This window comes from Candoia aspera, chromosome 11 (assembly GCF_035149785.1).
Source record: "Candoia aspera isolate rCanAsp1 chromosome 11, rCanAsp1.hap2, whole genome shotgun sequence".
Taxonomy (NCBI): domain Eukaryota; kingdom Metazoa; phylum Chordata; class Lepidosauria; order Squamata; family Boidae; genus Candoia; species Candoia aspera.
Genome location: NC_086163.1, coordinates 24,482,229 through 24,509,737, shown reverse-complemented (window position 1 = coordinate 24,509,737; position 27,509 = coordinate 24,482,229). Strand labels below are relative to the sequence as shown.

The 27,509-nt window shown below is 49.4% G+C and overlaps 1 protein-coding gene across 3 annotated transcripts in view; it reads right to left on the bottom strand.

Annotated features, from left to right (window-relative positions):
• The window catches only part of ACSF3 (acyl-CoA synthetase family member 3), a 39,784-nt gene extending 21,089 nt beyond the window's left edge, over positions 1 to 18,695 (bottom strand). The window contains exons 1-6 of one of the 3 annotated variants that reach the window (XM_063312679.1): positions 18,618 to 18,695; positions 16,077 to 16,805; positions 15,092 to 15,247; positions 8,484 to 8,638; positions 6,931 to 7,076; positions 2,904 to 3,016 (exon numbers count right to left, since the gene is read on the bottom strand). In XM_063312679.1, the coding sequence (XP_063168749.1) occupies positions 2,904 to 3,016; positions 6,931 to 7,076; positions 8,484 to 8,638; positions 15,092 to 15,247; positions 16,077 to 16,775 (1,269 nt within the window). In that variant the 5' untranslated portion in view covers positions 16,776 to 16,805; positions 18,618 to 18,695. Of the gene's footprint in view, positions 1 to 2,903; positions 3,017 to 6,930; positions 7,077 to 8,483; positions 8,639 to 15,091; positions 15,248 to 16,076; positions 17,159 to 18,617 lie in introns of those variants that run through there. The other 2 variants (XR_010068589.1, XM_063312680.1) reach the window with 2 other exon arrangements.
• Between the last annotated feature and the right edge of the window lie 8,814 nt (positions 18,696 to 27,509).

Sequence of the window (27,509 nt, the reverse complement as noted above, 5' to 3'; positions counted from 1 at the left end):
GATCAATCTTCTGTGTTGAACTGAGGGTCTGAATCAGCTCAGAACTAACTAAGCAAGCCTTCTCCCCTCACCCCTCTAAAATGGTTTTATTCCTTCCTTCCTGTGTTAAGTAGTTATAATCATCATCCTTGGTCCTTTCAGAGTCAGCAAACCCTAAATCAGTTCACCTTTGGCCGCATTTGGCGGCCATTTCCTATGTTTTATCCAAATTCTACAGGACGCAGAGCAGGACAGAAAGGAGACTGCCAGAAAGTTTCCCCACCAAGCATGTGACGGATTCTTGGGGTGTGCCAGAAACTGGGGGGGGGGGGGGGTTGCTAACCGACCTCTGTTCCTTAACTATCTTATTTCCCACTTCTCAGAAGGTTTGGCATGCCTAAGCATGAGGCCTCTCCAGGGAATTTCTGCTTGTGGCTTCAGCGTTTCCTTTTCAGCTGCAGACCGAGTATGAATTTTGTAAACTGCTCTGAGGAATTTCAGAAACAAAGGCTAAATAGTTCAGAGCACATCCAATCATTAATTTTGGAAGGCGAGTGTATTTTAACAGGAGTTGAGGTGGTTGATATGTAAGATCTGAGTATGATATATTTTTAAGAAACGTCACCCTTTATATGAAGCACACGCTGGTTAAGACCATTGTCCAAAATCTTGTTCCGGGTCCACAGCACCACCACGGACAGAGGACGTTTTCTGCTGCTGTTGTTCGGTCGTTGTGTCCGACTCTTTGTGACCCCATGGACCACAGCACGCCAGGCCTTTTTCTACTTCTCTATTTTTCCTTTTTCTACTTTTTCTGTAGCAGCACCCAAATTCAAACATCTGCAGAAGTAGCCATAGGAGGCTCCTTCTATGCTTTATCTTTTAGGCGACACATCAAAACTATTTTATCCTCTCATGCCGCTGGCTGGCGATAATACTGTGATCTCGATTGTGGCTTTAATCTGCTCTGATTTCTGCTCACTGCATAAGGGTTGATTGTTTGCTTTCAGTCAAATGTGGACTTTGTTATTATTACGAATAATTTTATGCCAGGATGTAAGCTGCCTTGGAGACCTTGCGAACTGACAAACACCGTTTAAAGCGTTAATGATTTATACAGGAAACATTAAACCATTGTGCCGCCAGCCAGGTCAGTCTGGCGGAGACCAAGAAGGTCGGAATAAATGCTGCCTCAAAGGTAGGGGGGTCCAGACCCTTCTTACAACTCCAATGACCCAGGAAAGCAGGGACGGTCTTACACCAGTGGTCAGGAACAAAGGGGGGATGATCCCCTCTCTCCATAAAAGGATTACTGGGCCCTGTTCAGACATGCCTCTCCGGGCAGGGAGCGGGGAAGTCCCCTCAGGACAGCCTGCAGGAAAGAGGCATCAGCTGGATAATTGGATCAAAGCCCATCAAGGGCAGCAGGAACATTCACGGATCAGCCAAGGGTGACCAGAGGGCAGTCGAGCCTCTCTGACCGACTCGACTCACAGGAGGAAAAAGAAGAACGCCACACGGAGCTTTCACAAGCAGGAATGCGGCTTGCTTGACTGGCAGCTCTTAGCTCGCTTCAGGAGCTGGGCTTTAAACATCAATTTGCAGGGGTTGGATGGAGAGGAAGGCACTAAGGCTGGGCTCTGCTGCATCATTCGGGAATCCTCAAGGGTGCTCTGGCTTGGCTAGACTGGTACAAGGGGATTTGGACAAGCGTGCTTGCTCTTCACTGGCCTCCTTGGGAAAGAGATGAGGGCAGAATCTTGTGAAGTAAGTTCTGAGACTCCACTTAGCCACGCGTATGGCCTCCTTCCCTGGTGAAGAATCGGTCCCACGGTGTTTTGCATGGTGCTAATTTTTTTTAAAAAAACAGGGGGGAGATGGGAGAGAAAAGGAGCTTTTCTCCACAACTCTGTAGCTAAATCCATGGCTTCAAAAGTAAAATTTAAAATTAAATTCAAAATTTAAGTGTGTTTGTGTTTGGTGTTCTTTCTTTATTTTAAAATATTTTTTAACATTCTGTAAACCGCTCAGAGTCTCTGGCAGTCAGGCAGCATATATAATTAAATTTGAATAATAAATAAATAAATATCATCATCATCATCATCGTCATCATCATCATCATCATCTCCTCCCCAGGATATGAAATCCACTGCCAGGACAGAGATTCTGTTTAATGTTTAGTAAAAGGAATCAGAGAAGAAACATAATTCCACATGGAAAGGATTAAATGGGACGAGGGTCCCTGCTGAAGCCCTGGGAAGAGGCAACCTAGGACGGACTTGCATGGAAAACCAAGGACAGGCACAAGGGAGCAGGCTGGCTGGAGGCTGAAGCAGCACGCTGGACACCATTTCTTCCCAGACTAAAATGAACTGCAGTGGGTTCTGGAATACCAAAGCAGTTGTGTGAATGAAGAAGCCCTTGTTAGAAGGTAACTGTGGCTTTTGGGTACAAAGCAAGACGTGCAGAAGATTTCCAGGAGGAGAACAAAGAGTTCTGCCGTATTTCAAGGAGCTCTCCCTCTGGGCCAGTGTTTCTCAACCGTGGGAACTTTAAGATGGGTGGACTTCAACTCCCAGAATTCCCCAGCCAGCCAAGCTAGTTGGAGAGTTCTGAGATTTGAAGTCCACCCATCTTAAAGTTCCCACGGTTGAGAAACGCTACTCTAGGCCATGGTCCACCCCGACTTGGAGTGACCTACTACTGTCTTTGAACCAGAAATGCTCAAAATGGACCTGGGCGGGGTGGGGGGCTTCAGCACACAAAGCATGTCTGGTTCCATTAAGTTCTTTCCTCTCAGCTGCAAGATGGGGTGACATGGCTAACAATATGGAAGCACCAGTTGGCTCAAACCATTTTTTAAAAAACCCCTCTTCACCCTTTGATCCTCCAGGTCCAACAAGCAGTACCACCCACTGAATTACCGTTGTGCCGGTCTCATCCCCTTCAGCGTGAATGCAGAACGCAGAGCCATCCTTCGCCCAGCTTCCGGTGGTGATGCACACCTTTACTCCTGGCAGCGGCGTCCCAACCGATCCTGGAAAAGAGAAAAAGGAGAGAAAGAGAAAGCAGATAAAAAGAGCGGCACAGGCAGAGACCAACCTCAGCCCCAAGGTTGGAACGTGAGTCAATTTAATCAAGTATCAGGTTTCCTCAATGGGAGGTTATTAAGAAAAAAATGCTTCCTAAGGGTAAAAGGTTCTCAACTGTAGGTTTCTGTAAAAACCCACAAAACATTCTAAGCAGCGGTTTTAAAATAAAGAATTTAACCTTTGCCTGCTTTAGTTTTCCATGGCATGACAGGAGATACCATGATTCTCCTGGCCCAGAATTTGGGGAAAGGTGCTGAACACCACCCAGCCCTCAGGATCAGACAGACAGACAGACAGAGAGGACCACACCCTGCAGAAAGCCCCCCATAAAGCAGGGGAAGGTGGCTGACATGCAGGAGAGACTGGACCCTTCCCTTTGAGCTCGGAAGGAATGAGGCACCAAAGCCCACTGGAGTTGGGGGGCTAATACATTCAAACAAACATGAAGTCCTCTGAGCGTTTTTGTCTTGCATGACTCTGGAAAGCTTTAGCTCTGTAGGGCTTCCACGTGGGTTGGGGGCTGTTCAAATGGGGCTGGAAAAGAGGCAGGGGTAAGTCAGGCCTGGCGCCAGAAAAGGCGACTCCCATGGCATGTCCTGGGATGCTGCAAGCCCTCTTTCGGATAAAAACGGAGGAAGCGCCCACCAGCAGACAAAAGCACTGAAGGCACAAACCCACGTGGAGGCCCAGCAGAGACCAAGCTGTTGGGGTCCCCCGGCAGGGGAGGGTGGAGAGAGACCTGGTCCCAGGCCATTTGTGCAAACGCATCCGAAGGAAAGGTTTCCTGCTTGTCCTCTGGATTGTGCTGCGCCAATTAGGAGCAAAGGAATGCCCTCTGCAGCACCCAGGATCTGGAAACACTGCTGGGTTTCGACCTAGACTCCTCCAAAGCCAATTATAAAGCAGGGAACAATGGAGGGTGCTTCTTACAGAACACCCATGGCTAACACACAACTGTTGTTTGTGCTCCAGTGGCACCCCAGCAACTTAATTATGGCAAAGAGAGGAGATCTCTGTCCAGGAGGCTGCATTCCCCACCCCCCAGGGGAAAAAAACAGCCACAGTCTTCGGACTTTTAATTCCGTTTCTGTGCTGCCAAAAGAGACACCTATATAAAGGAAGCTTCACTGAGAGCGGGCTTATTATTATTATTTTTTTTTCTCCTGACCAAAAATGACAAGCCTTGGAAAGCGGAGGTCTATAAAAGGCTGGGAAATGCAGACAATGTTAATTATAGTGATACCAGTACGACAGTGCAATTAAAGCCTTTGTGTGAAGACAGTGACTCTCGCTTTCCGGGCCCGAGTGACATTTAAAAATTAAGTCTGCCTGGGTGACGGAGGGTCCAATTTGGCTCCTCGGTGGTGCAGGCAGAGATAGGGGGTGGGAGCAAAGAGGAGTTCACCCTAAGCATATCGAGAGTTAAAAATTCTTCAAAGCAGCCTTTGTTTCCTTTTACTTCTGGCATTTCACCATGTAACCGGGGAGAAATCGCTACCCCTGTGAGTTAAGAGCTCTTGGACATTGTCAGGCTGGCTATCCACCACCCCAAGACAGGCAGCTGTCAGAGTCAGGAGAGACCCTATTAGTCGCCCAGTTCCTCCCCTGTTTAAGTTAGTTGTCAGCCTTTCCCTGATAAATTTAATTGGCCCTGTGGTCTGTGTCCTTCGGTATCGGGGGACCTAGATGCTGTTATGCATGGCAATGTCCTGGGAGAATTGAAACAGGCCAACAATCAAGCCCTCCACACTCTTGCTGTCAACAATCTACGGAGCCCCCTCTGTAGGAGCTATTAGCCACCTCCGATCTAAACCTCCAATTAAAGTGGTGATTAGGCCCAGCGAGGCATTCACTGGCCATGAATTATTCATTTCCCTTCACAGTAACAACACCAAGGGGGATTCAAGGGAAGGGGGAGGAGGAGGGAGAAAGGGCTGCTGCAAACAGAAGCATTTTAAGCAGGGTTTAACCGTGTACAATCAAAACATTTATCTCTAAATCTCTCATCTCCGCGCCTTTCAAACAGAAGGTTCCCCCGTACCTTCAGATCTCAGCACCTTGAAAGAAGAAACGCTGGGGGGCCTTAATGATGGCAGGAGATGTCCCTGGAGGGAGGCGGGCAGAGGGAGATGCCTCTGCAAGTGGCAAAGCGGGCAGAAGGAAAGGAGAAAATGCCTGCGCGTGTCTCTAGACACATTTGGGGGTGCAGTGGGTTTTGTACTTGGGGTTTTATTTTTGTAAGCCGCCTGGAGTCACCGTGAGTGAGTTGGGCAGCCACATAAATCTCTTTAATAAATAAATAAAATAATAAATTTGGAGGGAAAAATAGAGCAAGGGATGCTTCAGAAGGCTGAAACACCCAGGCAAGGGCTACAAGGCTGTCGCTCAAAAGATGGAGATCATGGGTCATGGGGGCAGGGGTGCCCACAGGCTATGGTGAAAAAAAGATGGTAGCCGTTGATGGTGAAATCAAAGCTCTGCACACACAACGCATATAAGAACAGGAGGAACTTCAATTGCCCTGTCATGGTCACCATATTAACTTTTTTGACCATACCCTACAGTCACCCCTGCTTGGGCATCTGTCAGCACCGCAGAGAGAAGCCAACAGAAGTGGGATCTTTGTTTCCCTGCTAAGTTCCCTGGAAGTGACAGAAGCCAGGTGTCTCTTTCTGCCTGCTAACACTATAGCCCACAGGAGGAGCTGTCCAGTCCTGAAGCTCTTGGTTGTCCCAATTATTCTTTTCTGGTCTTTGCTGGGTCAACTTCAACACCTCTCTTCTCTTCCTCCTTCTCCGTGTATATCCTACTGCTGAATGGAATGGGGCAGGGCCGTTGCTATCTTACCTGAACACCTTGGAGTGGAAATTATTTGCATGAGTAATGCACATCTCCAAGATGCAGGTTATCACTGAACTCCATTTATACTTTGCCCTTCATAAAAAATATACCTCAAGGCAGAGAAGTGGAGAGTTATCTGCTTCGGGGGATTTTTATGAAGGGCAAAACACCAGTAGAGTTCAGGGATAAATTGAGTATATTCAGGTAATGTGGCCCAGGCAACTCTAGTGAACCTGAAAAAGATCCCCAGCGTGAGCTGGTTCAGTCTTAAGAAATAGCACTAAGCCTTTGGATGGGCTACAGGACAAGGCAAGCGCACGCTCTGCATGCAAAATGTCAAGGGTTCAGTCCACACAAACCTCAAAACTGAACTGGATTACATCAAAATGAAAAGGCCTGTCTAGACCAACTTTCTTTCTAGGTATCTCTGGGAAACCCACAAAGGGGATGCAATGCTCATTATTATCTCTGCCTTTTCTAGTAAAAGCATCTTGCAGAAGATTATGAGGAAGTCCCAAGAGTTCACTAACAGGTTGACTAAATGTATATTTTTATGTCTTGCAAAGACTGTATGTTCTTAATTCTTGGGGTGGTGGCTATACCTGAAGTTGCTCTTCCTCATTCACTGTTTTGCCCTCATGAGAAGTAAGTGAAAGGTTAGCCTGTAGCTGGCATTTTCTTGCTTGCATACATCAAGCCTCAACAACCAGTTTCCAACAGAGCATCAAGGAAACTGATGATCAATCCCTATCAATGATCCAAGGTAGTTTTCTCTTAACCAGCCTCCCTGGGCCTCTGGGGGTGCTGGACCGGGGAAGGTTGATACACATGCTAATAAAAAGCAGGGACAGCCTATGGCTTTCTGTAGGGGAAAAGGTCTTGCTTCTTCCTGCTCCACCCAGTTTCTGTTAGCACAGCGCTGAAGCATTACTCTTTTTTAAAAAAAATGCTTATAATGGGCAGCATCAAATATGACAAGAGCTTTGAGGCAGCTTGCAAACTCTCTTCAGAGTCTCACCTGGAACACGTGGCCCATGTAGCGGGTTGGAAAGTGCCATCCCAATCTCGGTCATCCCGTATCTCTCCAAGAGAACATGCCCCGTGAGGCTCTTCCACCTTTTTAGGACCGGCACCGGGAGGGCTGAGGACCCTGATACCATCAACCTGAAAGTGGGAGGGCCAGTGGGAGTCATGCACCTTGGAAACATTCAGGGCAGAACACCTGCTACGAGATCTACTTCAAACCAAGTGAGTGGTGGGAAGCCCTGGGGTGTCTTTTCAACAGGTCTCAGGCCTTGATGCCTCAAGAGGGATTCCCATAATCAGGGCAAAACAGGAAGCCCTGTTCACATCTGGCTGCAGGAATTGCCTCTGGACAATGACAAGGGACAACTGCAAGAAAGCCAAGTGCCACTTTCTCAGGCCAACATGCCCTGAAGCCAGGTGCCCTACAGCAATTGCTATGTACAGAGAGGAGAGGAGAGAACAGGGCAGTGTTTGCTGTTACAAGGTGGGAACATCAGGACAAGGTCTGGGCTGCTGCCAGAATGGAAAACAGGCTCTCCATTTAGATCTTGGAATCCAAAGTGGCAGCAGAAAGGTTTTAACAAGGGAGGAGGTGGTGAGCCTGGATAAGTCCCAGTTCTCCTTTCTCCTGGGGAAAGCTGAGCACAGCGAATCAGCATGTCATGCAGGAAGGGGCCAGCGCCTGCCTTCAAGGAGACACCCTCTCCCCACAGGGTTCCTCTCACTGCCCAGCTCAGCCCTGGGGAGGATGGAAACGGCACTGGACAGATTATATTCTAAAGCCTGGGGGGATCTCAGAAACAAGGTCATTACATGGCAGGGACAGCTTCAGGGGCCCCGAGATCAGCCCCCTCCCTCTACACATCCCCCAAAGCACCCCAGGAGGGGGCTCCAACTGCCTTAAAAAAGAAAGCCTCCCTTTGCCGAGCCCCAGTGCTCTCTCCCTGCACTGCCTCCTCTCCTGAGATTTGTTTTCAATTTATTCCCACAGCTCCAGAATTGACCGTAAAAAGCAATTGCTCTAAGTTAAAAATATCAATGTTAATCATATTGAAAAGGCTGGGTTCTTGCCTCATCCTAAAAGACAGCAATAATGACACCAGGCAGGTGGCCTGTGGCAGTTGCCACGGAAAAGGCTGCCAGGTAGCTATTGAAAGGACAGCCCCAGGAAACAGTCTCCAGGAGTGGGTCAGTGAGTGTAGGAGGAGGCAGTCCAGCCATACCCAGGTCCTCCGCCCTTTGGGTTGAAAACCAGCATTTGTACTAGGCTGCCTTGGATTGAACTCGCTTCCCTGTAGGGATAGCCCAGTCTCCAGCTAGACCAGGATGTTCTGGGGAAACGTATGTTTAATTTCAGGCTCCTGTGTGGGAGCATGTTCTCTGAATGCTTGGAGAGCTTGAGTTTGCACTGAAGCACATGGGAAGGGGCCCCCCAAGCCTCTGGGTCAAAAGGCACCCAAGGAAGGGTTGGACCCTGCCTCCCGAGGTTGAGGTGTGGGACCGGAAGCACAGCTGTCTGGGATGAGACAAAGGGGGATCACCTACCGGATGTGATCCTGGCAGACAGCATGAATGAAGTCCTGGACAAGCGGCTGAGAGAAACGCTCATCATAATACTCAATCAATTTGCTATAAATGGTTGGCACTGCCATAAAGACGTTGATCCGGGGAGCCTGAAGATTCAGGAGGGCTTCCCAGACCTGGAAGAGAGGGGAAGGAGGCTGCTTAATGACCCGCTTTGAGAAGACCAGCCAATGATTCCTGCAGGTGTTGAAGACAACCCTGCCCAAAGGCACATGGTGTTCTGGGTTCAAAGAGGAGGCTCAGAACTTGTGGATCTCCCTCGGGCAGGACTGAGTGGAGAAAGAGCCAACAGAGGATGCATCGAGTCCCTGAGTCATTTTGGATCTAAACAACAGGCCAACCCTAAGCCACACACTAAGCAAATGCCTTGCTCCCTCAGTGCCATGTGACAGACACAAAACGAGTCATATCTTCACATCCCGCCAGGTCTCTGGGGCCTCCCCAAGCTGTCAACCCAAGGAGCATTGACAGGACAGGCCTCATCATGAATATTTAAGTTTGGCTAATTTGCCCCCGACTCCGCTGCTGGTCTCCCTCAGTGAGCTAAGGAAGAATGAAAAACCTATGAATAAATAAAAGATGGTCTCAGCTCTGTTATGGCAACCTCTTCCATCCTGTTGCTGACAAATGTATTCCCTAACAACTCATGACACTCGGGGGCCTTCCATCCCTCTCTAGCGCACAGTGCTCAGGTGAAAAGGCCCATGCCACAGGGAAAGGAAGGCATGAAGGTGGACGGTTGCTGCTGCCTCTGTTCCTGGCACCCTGCTACCAAACCACACCACCCTCCCTCAATATTTATTTATTTATTGTTAAATGTTAAGCATGAACAAATTTTAACTAAACTCATGCTGGAGGGGCCTTGGCCAAAGCACAGGCGGATAAAAAGAAAACGATGCCAGGCATGGCATGGCAGAAAAGAGCCGGGCTGTCTGAAAGAGGGCTAACAAGGGGAAAACAGTGGGCATCTTCCAACCATCAGCAGATGGAATGTGCTTAAGTCCAGCATGGATTCTGGTTGAGAGAGAAGGCTCAGCGGCTGGGAACTGCTGCGCATGAGGCCCTGGGCAGAGGGTTTCTTCTTTGGCAGAGCTCAAGCTGGCAACCTAGGATATTTGTGCACTGGGCATGTGATACTAAGGCAGGATAGATATATTCATATAAACAAAACACTCTGCTAGTGGGACCAGAACAGCTGGGTGGGAAGATCTATCTGATCTCACAGAGCTAAGCAGGGTGGTGTTGCCAAGGATGGATGGATGGATGGATGGATCCTGCTTCAGAGCGAGCTTTCATTTGTCTGACACAGGAGCATCTCCTGCTTAAATGATGGGAGCTGCTGCCAGCCAGTGCAAACAATTCTGGGCACCCTGGAGACAACAAACAGGCTGCCATGTTAGATGAGTCAATGCTCTGATGCCACACAGAAAGAGTTATCTCTGTGGCCTTTTCAGCTGCCAGAGACTTGGCTCACCTGGATTCCTTCCTCCTGGGGGCTCCCGCTGTTTGCTACACCCTCCAACTGTTACTGTGCTCAGCGTGGCTGTTTTAACCACGTCTTCGCCCATCGGCTCAGTTATGCCTTCAGTATCTCAGGCTGCTGCTTTTGAACCTCTGCCCTGCTGCAGGCACATTGAAAGGAGCAGGTGCTTTCCCCGGCCTCGCCTCGGGAATCTAACAAAATACGACAGGCTCCAGTTTCCTATTTTTTTCTAATAATCTCTCCCTCGCTTCTTCCCTTCTCCACTTTCTGCATCAAAAGGCATTACTCTGTAACAGAAGCTGAGGACAAATGGCAGTTCTGGCAAGAAGGGAAGAAAAACGGTAGCTTTTTTTTTCAAGCGGGGTTGTGAGAAATAGGCCCTGTGCAATTGGCCACCGTCGACTGTCCCTCCGACACACCTGCAGCATCGCCCTCTAAGCAGGAGGCAGGAGAGTCAATTTAAGGAAGTGGGGGACGATATGCATAACTTTCTTCAGGAACAGTCAGATTCGAAGGGGACTGAGATTAACGTCAAGGTTTTGCTCACCCCATTCCCACCAAAAAATGAGATTTTTCCTGAATGTTTATTGGAAGAGAGTAAGGTGAGGTTGCAAAAACTTCAACCGCTGGATTGTTTTCCCTCTTTAGGATCCAATTCCTCTCCCAGGTTCTGCAGGGGGATGCATCCCTGGTCTCCTTCGCACGGCCTGGCTCATGGGCGAACTGACGGGGGGGCTGTTTGAATGTCTGGCTGTTTGGGACTTTCTCTTTCTTTGCTCTCTCCCGCAAGGAGGGAGGGCCAAGCTGGCTCCCAATTTGTCCTTTAGGAAGCAAACAACCAGCCTGCTTCTGAAGCACTTATACAGCCTGGCCTTGTGCTTGCACCAAGAGGCAGGTTGTAGGTTCAAGCCAGGGTGGGACAAGGGCCTTGGCCTCCCTCCAAAGGCCTCTCTCTAAGCGATCCGTTTGGATCTCTGGCAAGAACAGGGTCTCCCAGCCTACCGACTAGAGATGGGAGGAGGGAAAGGGGGCGGGGGACGCAGCTGTCAGAAAAACAGAAGGGTCTCCCCATTCGGCTCTGGCCTGGTCCTGAAGCCGGTCCGGACAGCCCGTCCATTGCTCCTTTTTCCCACTGTTTGGTTTAGTCAAATGAGAAGACAGCAGAGTGTGACCCAACAGGGAAGTTCCCTGGCCCAGAAAGGCTGGTCTCCCTCATAAACTACTGAAAAGGGCCCTGGTCTTCTCCTGCGCCTGTCTCAGCTGCTGCCTGCACCATGTCTTCCCTGAGGCCCTCGTGGAACTTTCGGTGCGGAGTGAAATGGAGCCTCCGTGGGGCCGGGGGAGCGCCCTAGTCACACGAGGAGGCCTCATTCTGCCACCGCCGCCCGTTCTGTCCAACAGCAGACAAGGGAGCAGCCCCAGGCAGCATTTTGCTAAATTCTCCTGCTGCTTCTACCAGACTCCCAGAGAACCGAAGGCCTGGCCGCGTTAGACCCTGCCCTGAATGTGGTAGGAAAACAACTGAACTAGGTTGCCACCTGTATCTACAACTGTAGGGGCACGCTGTAAATTAAGTAATCTAGTAAACACTGTAATAATAAAGTATTTATTGCAAATAATGAAGCGTTAGTGATTAGAAAGGCTGGGTGCGCTGCTGCGGTTTCTCCTGAACCCGTGCCAGTATCACTCAAGGCAGATTCAGCGGCAGCAGCCGCTGCTGGAGAAACCAGTCCTGACTTTGTTTTGATTGACACGTCAGCCATCAAAGCTCCGGCTCCTTTATATCGCTCCGTAATTGACTGCTCTCTCGAGGCGCCCGGAAACAGAAACACAAAAGGCTGAAGGAGAACCTAGAGCTCCTTCTGAGAAATCCTCTGATGAGACATGCTGCTTTGCCGAGAGCCAATTTTGGAAGCAAAGGGCGCTTTGTAAATAGGCTGGAATTTAAAGACAGCTTCTGTTAAACACAACGAGAAGGCACAATTTGCCCTCGCACACTTCCTTTGTCACATCAATGAAAACACTTTCCCGCTCCCTCAGGAGGCTCTTGCACAAAAAATGGAACGGGAAAAGAGTAAACAAAGGTAAAGCAACACCAATGCTCTCAGGACCCTTCGCGCGGAAGGAAAAGGGCAGGCGGCTGGTCCTTAGCCCCTCATCCTTGAGCCATGAAGCCGGTCCTTTGCCAGACCTTCGGCAGAGCTGCTCCCCCTCGCCCAGCACCCTCCAAAGGGCGCATTGGCCAAGCCTCCCCCACTCTCAAGTGGGAGCAGCCCCCACCATCACCTCAAGGCGCATCATGCAGAGGCGGCCAGGGGTACGAGGACGATGAGCCACTGGGGTATTGGCTGGTCTTCCGTTGGCCTAAAGCCCCCTTTGCACTCCTCTGTGCTAGGATGAAACGCTCTGCAGGAGGGTGGAGGGGGCCGCTGTTGTGGAGACGGTCTTGCACGTCAGGAGGGGCGACTTTTCTTTTCATGAAAGAAGAACTGGAGCGCCAGAGCTGGAACCCAGAGCCCTTGGCTGTCTCATACAGTGAGCCACCAGCCTGGAGCATCTCTCCGAGCAGGAAAGGATCCCTCTACTGCAGTGTTTCTCAACCGTGGCCACTTTAAGATATGTGGACTTCAACTCCCAGAATTCCCCTGCCAGCCATGCTGGCTAGGGAATTCTGGGAGTTGAAGTCCACATATCTTAAAGTGGCCACGGTTGAGAAACACTGCTCTCCTCAAATGTTCTGCCCACCGGCTCTCTCAGAAGGAACAGATCTACAAACGTCCTGTTCAAGATGGGCACGGACGGCATTTCCTGCAGATGGCTTTTTCTGGCTCCTTTGTTAGTCCCTGAGTGGCCCCTACTCATCTTGGACTCCTGCTGGCTCCCATTGGCCAGCTTGCAGTAAGTACCTTCTCAGTTCTGAAACATCTCGGGGATGTTTCTCAACCACCCTGAACCCGCTCAACTCTTCAGACCTTTCATCTTCCCCCACCTAGGTCAGTCTTAAACCACAATGTCCCAGAAGGGTGCAACTGCCTAGCAGGGTCTTCCCAGTGTGAAGGAAAACCATAATCCTGCAGCGAGGCCGAGCGAGGTATGGGAAGCCAGTGCAGAAAGTCACTGGGAAAGAAAAGAAGGGGGTAAGGCAGGGAAATCATCTTCCCGAATTCCCCCAACCAATTTCCCTTTGGGCTCCTCAGGCCACTGAAAAGTTGAAGAGTTTCTTCACCAATACAAGAATGCAAAGCTTAACTTGCATAAAACAAGGCAGAGACTAACATGACTTCCAGTCACATTCCACTTCCTTACACCCGTTCAGAGTTTAGACATAAAGAAATTAGATGAACTACTATTCATTATTTACATGGCCAGCGGAAGAGCGTTTTTAAAATACGAAACCAGAGTCTTCTGATATCCAATGTGATTAATGCCCAGAAGTTTTTGTTTTGTGTCAGTTCAATAAGGATTGCCTCTGCCTTGCTAGAGGACATGCAATTTGGAAGCTAAACCAATAATTAACGTGGTTTGGTTCTGTCCTTCTGCTGCCACATTCTGAGCTGAAATTCACAAGATGGTCAGCATAACTTTGGAGGGATACTGCTTGTATTTCCCCAGTATTTGGGAAGAACTATTTGGGGAAGCTGTTTTCCCTGGTATCTGCAATACAACAGCAAGAAATGTGGACTCTTGGTGCAAGTTTATAATACATTTCCAGGCATTTTTATTTATGTATTTTATTCCTTTCTTTAATTTTAAATCATATTGTGATCATCCCTGGTGCAAGCAAATTGTCTGTTTAATAAAGCACTTTAAAAAGAATTTGGGCAGAATTGATCAGACGCTGTCCGAAATGAGCTTTTTAACTAAAACGTCACACACCCAAACAGCAATGCTGGCTGAGAGGAGGTGAATGACAGGAAAATGGCTCTTAACTGTCTGGATTTTCACCTGGTATTTCACTATTCAGCTGCACTGCCCCTTCTTTTCCCTATACCCCCAAGGTTGATAAGAGGCTTCCGGGCACAGATGCCCAGTCAAATTCTCGGTCCTCTGCCCCCTCCCTCCAAGAATGGAGCTGCTGCTGTGCCTTTCATCTGCTTTACTGGGGCGCTCCCTGGGCGAGAGAGTGGCTGCATCAAAGCTACATCCAGCCCTGAAGCCGTGCTCTCAGCACCTGGCACGAAGCTTGTGGGGCTGCAGCAGTGGGACACCTATCATCCCAGGGCAGATGAGGGAGAGACCAACTGGCAACTGCCTCAAGGAACCCCGACCGCAAGACAAGAGTCACCCCTTCCCTGACCATCTGTTAAAAGCTACCACAAGGACACTCAGAAGGGTTCCTTGCCTTTTCCTATCACACACACACACACACAACCAAATGCAAACAAGAATACAAATCTGTAACTCTGACTGACTGCTGCAGAACCGTTCAACCAGGAAGAAAGCAAACTGCCAGGACAGAAGTGACCCAGCCCTTCCCCCTTGCTAGCCTGGCAGATGGCCAGCAGCGCCTTCCCTTCTGGACCTCCAGAACATGTCCACTGTCTTAAACCCCTCCCTTATTGGCACCAGCAGGGAAGTCTGAATTAGCTTAAGAGGAATGGATGGATCCATGACCTCAAATTTCCTTGAAACCTGAATGAAACATGCTAAAGGCACCTGGGCTTTCACGCAGGGGACAGCAAGAATGCTAGGCTCTTTTGGCCAGTCTTTCCCAGTCAGGCTAAAAAGCAGGGTGCTGAACTCTAGCATAAGCGGAAGGCAGCAGGAGGGAAAGAGTGCTTGAGGCCCTACACATGGCAGGGCAGTAACATGGGCAGCTGAAAAACAAAGAGGCCTTGACTGCAATATTCAGCACACTCCCGTACAAAATATACTCTGGTCATCTGTTGTGTACTGATGGCCTAAAAGAACCTGCTCCTTTTCCCTGGGAGAAGACCTCTGCTCACCACTGTCTACTTGCAAGAAGCCTGGCTTAAAGACACCTTGCAAAGCAGGCTCCCCAATAAGCAAACTGTCTTCTTCTATTGCTTTGCAACTAGGGATAAGGAAGCAGCCCCACCCCCCACCCCAGTTCAGGCCAACTTACCATTTGTGCGCTAAACTCAGGAAGCATGATGCAGGTGGCACCCACCCAGAGGGGACACAGCAGTTTGTTGACCACCCCATGGACATGATGCAAGGGGAGTACATGGAGAATCACATCATCGTTTGTCCATGCCCATTTTTCAACCAGCCCAGTTATCTGCAAGGACAGTTAAGCAACAGACAGTGTTAGGAAAAGAGGCAGAATCCCACAGACGGATGCTACTATTCAAACACAGGTTGCTTCAAACTGGGTTATGTTCTGGATGGTAACTAGACTGGGGGGGCACATATCAGACTTATTTGACTGATCTAGGCATCCACCTCGCAGTTCGACTCTTGGGTTTGTTACTAGAATCTTGAGCTCCACCAGCTGAGCAAAGTGTAAAAGATGGTTCAGGCAGACAGACAAAGGCAGGATTTGGACACTGACCTAAGCCATATTTTTCCAGTCATGGCTCATTAATAAATCTTGTGACTTTGTTCACACAACATGCTCGTAGCGTGTTTTCTGACTAAAAAAAATTATTAAAAGGCATAAGCTTTCATAAGCTGTTTTTTGGCCACCACAGACTAGCTCAGCTCCACTCATCCAGATCCTCCCTAAGGTGCTTCAGCCACTGCAGGCAGAAATCTTGTGCTGTCCAAGCCTTTAGCAACTCCACAGCTCACTCTTCTCAGCTGAGGGAGCAAATGGATTTTTCTACCCAGGGGAAAGGAACTTAAAAGTCAACAGACTTTTCAGATGCCTTGATAAATACTCTGAGGCAATGCAAATGAAAAAAAAAAAAGACTGAAAGTGCCACCTTGGCATTCCACTCATGGGAGACCTCTCAAAAGTAAAACTTGTTTGGAAACCAGATTCCTCAGTCTGTCTGTGATACACACACACACACACGCTCTGCCAATGCTCAGTGACACTCTTTTCACAGAGGTTCCAAAACGTTTCCTAAGGGAGCCCCAACTCAGAAGACCAACTATCAACTCACCATAGCATGGACATTCTGGTGAGTGCTCAGGACTCCTTTGGGCCTTCCTGTGGTCCCACTGGTGTAGATGATCATGGCCCCTCTGTGCTCCCACTCCGAAATGGGGCAACTGGCATGTCCGAGGGATCCATCAGTTGTCGCATCCCACTTCCCCGACTGGGGAAGCGAGAGCACAGGCACCCCCAGTCTCTCAGCAGTGGGGGTGACCTTCTCTGCATACCCTTCCTCGGCAAGCAGAAGAGTGCTCTGAGAATCCCGGACGAAATACTCCAGTTCCAACACCGGATGCTTTCTGTACAGAGGAACAGCAATGCCTCCACTCATCCAGGCAGCCCACTGCGCAACGACATAGGAAGCATCATTGGGGCATAAAAAGGAAATCCGCTCACCCTTCAGGTCGCCATCTGGGTTTCCAAGCGCCTTACAGATTTTCTGGGAGAGGCAAAGACTTCGAGTGTACAAATCTTTGTAGGTGTGTTCTCCTCTCTGGTCAATGATGGCTACCTTTTCTCCAAAGGCCAGCGCTCTGGTGAAGACAGGGGCAACCTTTCTATAGGCTGATATCCATCTGGTACAAAGTTCTGGGAGAGCACAGTAATTAGTCCGGAGGCTGAAACAGTCACGTCCTAGAAGATGCTGGCAACGTGCAAAAACGTGGGTGAAGCGCCTCCTGTTAAAAAGCAGATAGGAGCTTAACATTTCTCTGGTACTCCTTGGAGAAAGGTAGTGCTGAAAAAAGAAAGGCAAAAATTAAAATTAATCCAAACACTAAGAAAGGGATACATGTAGGGAATGGAAGCTGTTTTCTTTTACGATAAATGTTGAGGAGGTGATGCAAGGTCCAGGAAGAATAGTAATGAAACAGGAAGCAAATACCAAAAATTTTCTTCATGAATTTGCAGACCATAAAGCCACTTATTTAATGCAACTCCAGTTTAACCCTACCTTAAGCGGAGGAAAGATAAAGGACTGTTTGCAGGAGCTGATGAATATATAGTGCTATTTCTAAACAGCTCAATATTACAATTAAGCTCAAAGGGAAGAACTTCTGAATGCATTATCAAACAAGATACAGTCTTACTCCAAAAAACAGAACTTTCTTTCTCTTCTAAGCTAGAAAACAGAACATTTTGGCACCACTGCATCAATCTTCCCCAGTTTTCAATGCCCACTGTAAGAAGTTGTTGATTGTACTTGGGAAAAGCTTTTAACTAAATATGCCATTAAAAAACACTTCCAATGGCAGCCCCTTGCCCTTGTTTCATTTCACACATTCTTTCCTAGAAGCAGAGTTTTTTTAAAAAGCACATGCGTTACGTATGGGCCAGTAAGACGGAATACTGTAAAGGTTGAGAGCAAAAGCCAAATTATTTTCTCTAAATTTGAGGCCTCCCAAAAGTTTCTAGCTGATGAAGGTATATGTGACAGCCATTAAAAGAGGTGCTAATTGGGAACCCACACATCATGACAGATTCTCCTGTGGTACAAGTTGCTGCACCGGAATGGTATCCTCAAAGGGTTTTTAGCATTTCCTCTACTCAAATGTATATATATCAAGGTCACAATTCTGGATCACTTGGCACCAGTCTGTCACTCTTTCGCACACATTCGCCTTTCGCAGGCTCTTTCAGCCTGTGTAATTTCACAGCCTTCAACGCATGCCTGCGGGGGAAGTGGATTCCAATTCATTGGCAGCCACCAAGAGAGGGAGATATTAGTCAAAGTTTTTATAGTTCAACCAGGTTTTTCCCCAATTATCAACCAGCAAAATGTGCACTGGATTTCAGCAGCTACATCCAACTAGAAAAAGTGCCATTACTTTGGGGCAGAAAGGCTGAATTGTCACTCTGGCATTCCTCCTTCCTGCAAGTTATGTACCTTGGCAAGTGAGCCTAAAAGCTCAAACATTTAGCAAGGGAACCTTTTTGGAACAAGAAGCAGAGGAGGAGAGAAAGCCCCCCTATTCTACCAGGATCAGAGGGAAACCGGGGTCCAGGACTTCTCTGGGCAACTCAGACGCTGATCAGGTTCACGTGCTCTCCTGAGTCATGGTAGATGGATCGTCTAAAGCCCAGTTGGCCGGTTCACATGATCGATCTATGTATCGATCATCTATCTAACTATCTGTCCACCCCCCATACACATACAGTAGGTATGTATGTTGGGATAAAAATCGAGTAATAATAATATGACGACGACGACGACAGCACTCTTGGCTTGCATACGCGCATCCCACAGCAAGCCCACTCCCTTCAGGGCGTCACGTGTGAACCCTCCCACGACCCTGCCGGGAGCCAACGGCACATTCTAAAATCCCGTGGGCGGAAAAAGGCCCCTCCCCGCCCGCCACCCCGAATCGAAAGAGGGGCATCGGACCGCCACCCAAGAACAGCCCGCGAGGAGGCGGCAGCCCCTTGCTGCAGATCCCTGCCTGGGCCCCCTCCTTCCCCGACGCGCCGGACTACGCACCCCATCGCCCACTGCCGCGGGGGAAACGGGCCCCCGCCCCCCGAGCCCCTCGGCTCCCGCCGCTCGCCTCACCGCAACGAGGGGGCGAGGTCGGGCGTGCGGCCTACCGGTCCGTCCGTGAATGGCGTCCCCGCGGGAACGAGAACTTGCCACACGAGTTCCGGAAGCCGGCGTGACGTCACTCGCCCCCCTCAGCGCCCCGCGAACTCCCTTCCTGACGTCGTAAGAGCCTTGTGTGACGTCTGCCTGTTGCGTCATCCGTGTCAGGACTAGAAAGCGGGCGATGCTCGGTCCCCACGGGCTGTCCGCTGATTGCAGGGCCTTTGGAGGCGCGGGGGAGCAGGGCCCCCCAGAACCACTTGAGAGCCTCTGGCCGGCATCCCTCGGCCCCCAGGGAGGCCGGGGCTGCTCTTCTTGGGCTGGGCCTCGACGGCCTGGCCCGACCGCTGGGATCTGGGCAGGCCCGTCGGTGGCGGCGCTTCGGGGATGAGATTTCCTGAGCCCCGCTGTTGTTCTGCGTTGGGACCTTCTGTGACCTGAACATTATGAACACCTGTCCAATGGAAAGGCTCTCTCAACTGCTGGGCCCTTCGGATATTGCTCGGTGGAAACTGACCACAATTTATCGATTATTGCAGTGTTTCTCAACCTTGGCGACTTTAAGACTGTGGACTTCAACTCCCAGAATTCCGAGAGTTGAAGTCCACACATCTTAAAGTCGCCAGGGTTGAGAAACACTGCTGCATAGCAATAAACATGCTACAGGGATATATTGAAAAGGCAGCTCTGGCTCCCAAGCACAGCTGGAAGCCCTTTCGTCCTCTTTTCCTGTCTGTTAATCCACCTCTCTCTGGTTGAAGGGGTTTATCCAGACATTTGTGAGATAGTCGTGCAGAACTCTTCCCCCACCTCATTACTTCTTACATCTCCATGTTCATTTTCCAGCTTTCATTTCAACAAGGTCCTTGTCAATGTCTAGCCGCTCTTGGAAGAACAGAACAGCTTGTAAACCTGACTGTGACCGAGGCCCCAAAGGCTCAGAATTGGGAGCGCCAATTAAGCAGCCCCAAGAGGCTTCCAGCATAAAGCCGTGGTGATCCTTAAGTCAATGTCACGATTCCCCCCCTCCCTCGGAGGTACGCTGTCTAATAGATTTGAGAATGCCGAATCCTTCTTGTTCTTTCACACGCCTGTGCAGCTCTGTACACTTGTTGGCCCCTTGGCCCTGAGCCTCATCTTCACATTCACCTCCGCAACGAGAAGGCATCGTCAGAAGAACGACGGCTCCCATCCTCAGCCTTCCACCTGAGGCTGAGGATGGGAGGCGGCATCTCCAAATACTCTCCTGTCCTGAAAAGCACATCCAACAGCACAGATGACCAAGAGCTCTGGAGTACTTTCTTTTCTCCTTGATTTGCTAGTTTTCTACTTGCAGAGAGATTTTTTTTTAAAAAAATGGGGAGTGTAGAAAAAAATTATCTCTCGTGTACAGCTTGGAGTTATAATATTCATTCTAATCCCTTAACACTTGAGCTATAAAGTTCACCTTCACAGGATCTTCTTTGTATGATGGGTGAGGAAGGAGGAAATAGATAGTAATGAGGCTGGCAAAGGGGCACTTTCCCGTAATGGGGGCTTCCTGTGGAGTCATACATGTCATTAGACCTCCAAAGCAGAAAGGAATACCTGGCCTCAGGCCTTCGTCTTTTAAAACCTCCCCATTGCTATAAATTTGATTTGTTGTCATTAATATCCTTGTCTGTGTTACACTGATGTTCCATCTCTCACTTAATATGGTTTCCAATCCAGAAGCCACCCTGACAGTTCAAAGTGGCACCAAAGGATACGAACTTGCTTTCCATAAAGAAAGAGGTTTGTGCAGGCAGGAATGAATTAATCCAACTTGACTTTTTCAAAACTAGGATGTAAAGAGGTTGAAGCTGGAGCCCCCTGGAATGCATACAGCTCAGTCTTTTAATGCAGAAAGTCTCTATCCGGATGAGCAATATGCAGGTTAAGCAAAGTGTATAGAGAGAGGACCTGGGTTCACATTTTGAGATAAGCCATAACGTGGCTTGTTTGGTTTGGCTGAGCATGGTGGGAGCACAGCCATTATGCAGGCCATTGTATGCTGGTTTGCAAGATCCTGGCTTGGGTAGAACAGACTAAGCAAGCTTGGGGGGAAAATGGGCCTTGATTGCACCAGTGGTATATTGGTCCAAACATGTCCAAACTGACTGGTCCTGTCCTTACCGTTTGCAGGAATTGCTGCCTGCAAAAAGTTGTCTGTGCGCATGTAAATAAAGCAAGTAATTTAGTTTACATCTTCTCTAGCTTATTACAAGGCAAGACTCAATTGACCAAAGCCATGATGGGTGGTGGAGATCTCCCTCCTTCCCCTGCACTCCCGAAAGCTCATGGTAGGTGGATAAAGCATAGGAAATTACAAAGTGCATGAATTAACCAATGAAGCAAAAGAGAGATACATGGTGTCTCTGAGGAACAAGAGAAAGGGGAAGGATGGATGTAAGATCTGAATAAAGGTGGGCTGATCTTGTGGAGTGGCGTTGGTGAATAGATGCTGGGGACAGAAGGTGTGGGCTTAAGGGTGGTTGGAGGAAAGAGCTAAACCATCTGTCAAAAAGCACGAATTCGTATCATCCAGGCTGTGGATGGCTGTGAAAGTAGGAATCCATAGGTTAGCGATAGTTGCCGTTATGCTCTAGCGAATGATGATAATGGAAGAACGGGATGACTTGTATGTGTTTGTGTGGGGGGGATGAATGAATGAACAAACATGATCCAGGAGAAAAATAATTCTGCTAGATGACATGACTGGATGGGTAGGAATGAGGTGAGAGAATACTAAATAAATAAATAAATAAATAACTAGGCCATTTGGAGACCCGAGAAAGAGGTTAAAATGCACGTAAGACTGCATCTGCGTCTGATGACTGGAAGAATATAATTCGTGTTCCTTTATGCAAGAGGAACGTTAGATGTTTGGCAGAACATCAGAACATTCTGATGGGGTGGGTAGAAGAGGTGACAGCAAGCAACTTTTGGGAAGCGCATTACAGCTGTAGGCAGGAAGAACAAGCGCACGCCAGATTTATGCTCTTCAGCAAATCACTGAGAAATAGGTGAATGTGAGAAAGGATGCTTGTATGCTTGTTGTCTGGGCACTGTTGCTTGTCTGAAAAAAGAATAACGTGCTACGTACTTAGGGTTTACGGCTGAATTACAGTTTATGGCTGAGCAAGTTGGGTAAGACAGCCATCCTGGCTTAGCCTCTCAGATGTTCTTGTTTTTATCTAAATTGTGACCCATTTCTACATCTGGCGGGGTTAGAACTCAGTGCTCAAGCCAAGTGCAGAGGTCCCAGGTTGGAGCCCACCGGATTGTGGAAACCCACCCTGGGTCTCGCGATGCAAAGGGTTATTTCCCACTTTCCTCCCAGACTTGTGCTTCCCTCTTAATGATCTCCAAAGTGCTGAGGGCAGCAGATTGCACCTTCTGCTCCATTAAATCCCCAGGGGAATCTCTCTGGCAGCTGTTTGGAGGCACAGCGGCACACGTTCCATTAAGGGGACCTTCCTGTTTGGGTCACTGGCCATCGGTAAGCCAGCAAGAGAACAAAGGCGGCTGCCGTCTTTCTGAAGAAGGCGGATGCGCCATCCATCTCCTCTCCCCCCATCATATTCTGGGAATTGGGGAGCAAAGTGCCTCTGAGTGAGAAATGCTCACCCTTCCTCAAACGCTCAGCCCTTGGGTCGCATCTGGAATGTTTGCTTCTTGCAAGTCATCAAGAGCAGTGGCTTGCAGCATCTGAGGATGATTTTCAAGGACTGTTCCCTGGAATGGACAAATTAGGACAAACCTACTATTTTCTCAAGGCTTTGGTTTAACATTCCCCTGCAGGGTGGCTCCTGATATCTGGGTTTGCCCCTCACTCATCGCAATAGGGTGGGAATGATGGGAAACGTAACAGATCACCTGAATGAATTAAACATTATAAAACAACAGTGTTCATGCAATATAGGGTTTTGAAGACTAATCAGTGTAAATACCACAGAGTGTGAGCATCCTCCACTCCAACTCCATCTCACCTACAAGGGAGAATCATGCATGCTGTCTAAGGGGAATTCTGGGAGTTGAAGTCCACACCTCTTAAAAGTTGCCAAAAAACTCTGCTTTAGCACAATGTTTTCTCACCCATACATTTCTGTACATTTCGGATGCAGTCCTATATACCTTCATTTATGAGTCACAGTATCTTTTTTTCCTCTTCCTTCTCCCTCTCTATTTCCTTGTGTCATATCTTTTTATATTACACCTTGGTTGGCGTAAACGGTCTTTTCACATTTTTATTTCTCCACTGATTGTATGAAATTCACTTTGAGAATACTGACTGAAGAGCACAAAAGAAATGGTTTAAATACACAAACAAAATGGCACTGTAGTTTTATGTTTTACCTTTAGGACAATCAGAAGCCAAACCAACATCTTGACATCAATGGAGGCTTGAGCACTGAACCTTTGACCCAAGCAGACAGAGATCATCTCCATCCACAGCCTGCTATGATGTCAGCCTTCCCAGGTAAACCAGACAGGAAACACGGTGAGATGAGCTGCTTCTACTTTATTGTAAGGCGACATTAACGGAATCTTGCAAGTCTGGAGTACAAATCCCCCCCCATTTACCACCAGAGCCATTAGGGTGGGCCCTTCCTAAGTTTCTTCCTCTGGCCGTTGCTCTCTTCCGGGCTCCCTTCTCTTTTATCTGATTGTTCCCTAGGCGGCATCTCTCCCCACACCCCCCAGCATCTTCCAAGGCCACCCTCACATTCCTTCACATATGGAGACACCTCTTGAATGTGGGGGGAATTCCTGTGTGCCTGGGTACGTGCTGCATGGCACGGAGGGGCCATCTTGCAGACCCCTGTGCTTGAGAGACTTGGGGTGGGTTTCCAGGAATCCAGCATCTCCAAACACATGTGCGTTTCTGCGCACCTGTTTGCCTCTGCTCCACAGTCCCATTGGGATGTGCCGGATCATGCTTCTCAGCTTGCCTGGCAATGGCTGTGGCAGGTCCAGAGGGCAGAAACTGGGCCCTGTTTTCACATCCAGGGACTTGCTGTTCAGCACATCTTTCCTTTGATTCTGTTTATCCGCTGACTTCTCTTGAGCCTCCCGGTAAGGAATCGACAGGGACGGATGCCAGACTTCTATAATTTGGTTGCCCTTATTCATCCCTGTATCTGAATCTGTTCACATCTCTCTCATTCTTCCTGAACAATTGTAACCAGCACAAAATTAAACTTTTTTAAAAGGGGGGGGGAGAGTCCAGTGAAGGCAGATAGATCACACTTAAGCACCATCTCTCTGTTGTCTCGCCTAGTGCACACACACACACTCCTGCAATAACCCATTGGTGAACTATCCCCCGGTCTCCCAAGGCAGAGAGTTCCGGGGTTGGTGTGGGGCCACCGAGGCGCCCTCTCTCCTCCGGGCAGCTCCGGCTTGGCTCCGCTTCAGCTGTGAAGGGCCGGCGGCTCCAGCAGATCTCAGCAGGGAGCTGGTCCTTGACCTCAGCCCTTGGGAGGACCTTTCGACGGCCTGAACCGTGCTCGGAAACAAGCTGGTAAGCCGGGCAGCCTCCGAGAGGGTCCTGCCCGTGTCGCCCTGCAACATTTTGACTCAGTGGCAGTTTCTGAAGAGTCTTGGAGGACCTTTGATGGTCAACCTGGCTAGGAATGCTGAGCGCCGGCTTCTAACACATCTGGGGGGCGCCACATCTGGGGCAGAAGCAGAGGGCACATGGCTGCTCACACGTCTCCCATGGAAAGCAGCAGCAGCAGCAGCTGCCGCCCTTGGCGATCCACACCTGGGAGGACGACCCCGCATCCGGCAGAGGGCAGCAACATGAAATGCAAACACCAAGCCCGGGGCTCTGGTTGGCATGGGCCGGAATAAATTCAGGCCAACCGAGCAGGTGGTGGTGGTGGTTTCCAAGGGTGCTGCTGTTGACCTGGTCTTTGCTTGCTTCGGCGGTGTGGCTTGCAAACTGCCCATCTACACTGGAAGTTCCACTCAATTTCCTGAAGCTGCGCCAGGACAGCGCCAGGGCTTCCCTGCTTGTTTAGGCCTTCTGCCTAATTTTGGGGGGAACCATTTGCCATCCTTAGCTAAATCTTCTTTCTCACTGACTTGAATCTAAAGGGCTTGCTGACTTCCTATCACTCTTGTTCTCCATCAGAATTTTTCTCTGTGTGTGTGTGTGCGTGCAAGTGTGCATGCGTGTCAGAATGATGAAGGTGTTCTATTATTTTTCCAGCCCACTGTGGTGTTGCCATCCCATCTCGCTATGCCTCCATGTAGCTTCTCTTTCTGCCACAATTATCCTTGTTATGCATACATGCAGGCACTGCAAAGGAAGAATGATCCCAGAAGCAAAAAAACCTGGGAACTGACAGTCATGCATTGGTCAAATGAGAGACAAAACATTTCAACCAGGAGCCGGGTCTCCTGGGGCACCAGGAAATGCTGGGCTGCCCTGCTGCATGGCGGGGGCAGAATCAGTGGCACCCAGACCAGAGGCCCTTCACCCTGCCATGCTCTGCTCCGGCGCTTGGGTTTGGCTGGCAGGGGCTGCACCTTTTGCTCAGAGCAGGACAACTATCAGCACAAGCCCTTGGAAGACAGGAGAGGATGGAGGCAGGACTTGGGAGCAAATGCCTTTGCTCGCCTCTGCCGAGTGCAGACAGAGAGACAGCCAGAAAGAACGCAGTAGGGAGAGGTCACTTGGAGGCTGCTTATTCTGACTCTGCAGAAACTCACTGTGGGTAGGCGTGTTTAATTGCCCAGGCTCAGGACTGAAAGACATGGAAAAGAGGACCTTTGCCCACCACTTTGCTGTTCAGCCTGTCAGTTGCCTTCTTCTGCAGTTAAAAGAAGAATAGGCACAGGGGGAGGTCTTGTGGTGACCTTCTCTTACTTGTATTAGCTGGGGATGCCTGCTGGAAGGGTTCAAGCTGCATTTGAGAAACCTCCCTCCCTCCCTCCCTCCCAGAAAGGGCTGTGCTTGCCCTAGAACTGGGGAGCACACAGGCAAAATAAGTTCAGCAGCCCACCTCCTGCTCCCTCTCTTGGGCCAGCCTGCAAGACTCCACAAGGGAGCACTTGATGCCACCTGCTTCCCTTCTTCATTCCTTGGACTGTGCTGTGTTCAGGGGGAAGGGGAACAAGCAGCCAGAGAGAAGGCAGAGAAGTGGGGCCCGGGGGATGATCAACCTTAGTTGTCCCCTGACAGCTCCGGGGCTCCAAAGGGTAGCCTCAAGCACAGATCCAAAAGCCCACATTCTAGGATTCTGTCATCCTTCGCAGTGCGTTTTTGCCCCTTCGAGTCTTGTCTTTATCTGAATTATTTGGCAATCACGTGCAATCCGGCCTTCCTAGAAGGGGAGAGCTGATACCAGGGGCAGAGCCTTCCCAGGCATGGCCCCTCTCTTGCAGAACTTTGTTCCGAATGCCAGCTGCCCAGCCTCATTACTGTACTGCATACTGCAGAGATTATTCTAAAGTTTAGGGAGGAGAGAGATTTACTGGTCTTTCAGACAAATAAAAACATATAACTGCTATCCTCTTTCTCCCATTTGGTGGGATGCAGGAAACCTCACTTTACAGCCCCTAAGTCAGAAACCTAAGTCAATGGTTTGGCTTCTGCTACCCTCTCCCCCCCCCTTTCCCAAGGCAGAAGACTCTGGGGAGCAGAAGTGGAGGGGTGGGGGGGTGTCCTGCTCCCAACCCTTTTAGCCAGCCTCGCATCTCCTTCCTGGGGCTCCCTACAAACCCACCATAGCTTTTATGCCACATTTATAATTGCCTTTGTAAATAAATAGGACAGAGTCATTAGTAAATTCCAGCGCAGTAAAAGCATCTATCTCACCCTGCCATTAATCAGGAAGCCACTTCAGGTAGGCAAGAGGGAGGGGGCCCCTGCTCTGGATCAGTGTATGAACAGTTCAGGAGGCACATTGAGAGGAACACTCTGATTGTTCACTTTCATATAAACGTGTATGTGTTAAAGGGGGGGGGGAGTGTCTGCAGAAATAAGGCAAACCACCCGTTGAATGTGCCCCGCATCCTCAGCTATGCACTTCAATATCAATCAGGAAGAGGACTCTTTTAGTTGTGGCACCCCGCACTGCCCGGTGGGACACTCTCTCCTAGAGGAAAGACGTGTCTTATTTCAGTCAGACCCATGCTGGAGACATGTTGATGGTTCACCTTGCAAATATCATATCAGGATGGTCCTGTTCCACCACTCACGACTCTGAATGTACATGGTATTAATATATTTTAAGCCGCTCATTGCTGGTGTGTTTTATACTGTAAACAGTGATCACACAGTGGCGGTCTAGGAAGTTTCAAGAAAGACTCTAATCCAGTGTTTCTCAGCCTTGGCAACTTTAAGATGGGTGGACTTCAATTCCCAGAATTCCCCAGCCAGCCAGCTGGGGAATTCTGGGAGTTGGCTGGGGAATTCTGGGAGTTGAAGTCCACCCATCTTAAAGTTGCCAAGGCTGAGAAACACTGCTCTAATCTGTTACAAGGGCATGCAGAACTTCTCCAGGAATAAGAGAGGACTTTCGGCCCTTGGAGGGCCTTTGGTGGCACACACACACCCTGCAATAAGGTGGAACAGCTTTTCATCACCATAATTATCCTCCAAGCATCCTGCTGAGTTCTCCTCCTTCCTCCCAGGCTGTCTGGTGGGGAGGGGAGCGGGGGAGATGGTCCCATCTGGTGGGGGCAGGCAGGGGCTGGCTCCAGAGGGACCAAGCCCATCCCACAGGTGCACAAGTGCTGGATAGGATTTTCCATCTGTCTGCTGAGCAGCTAACTGTGGCCCCAGGGATGCAATCTGTTAAACTGGGGTCTAACACTGCCCTGAGTAGTTGG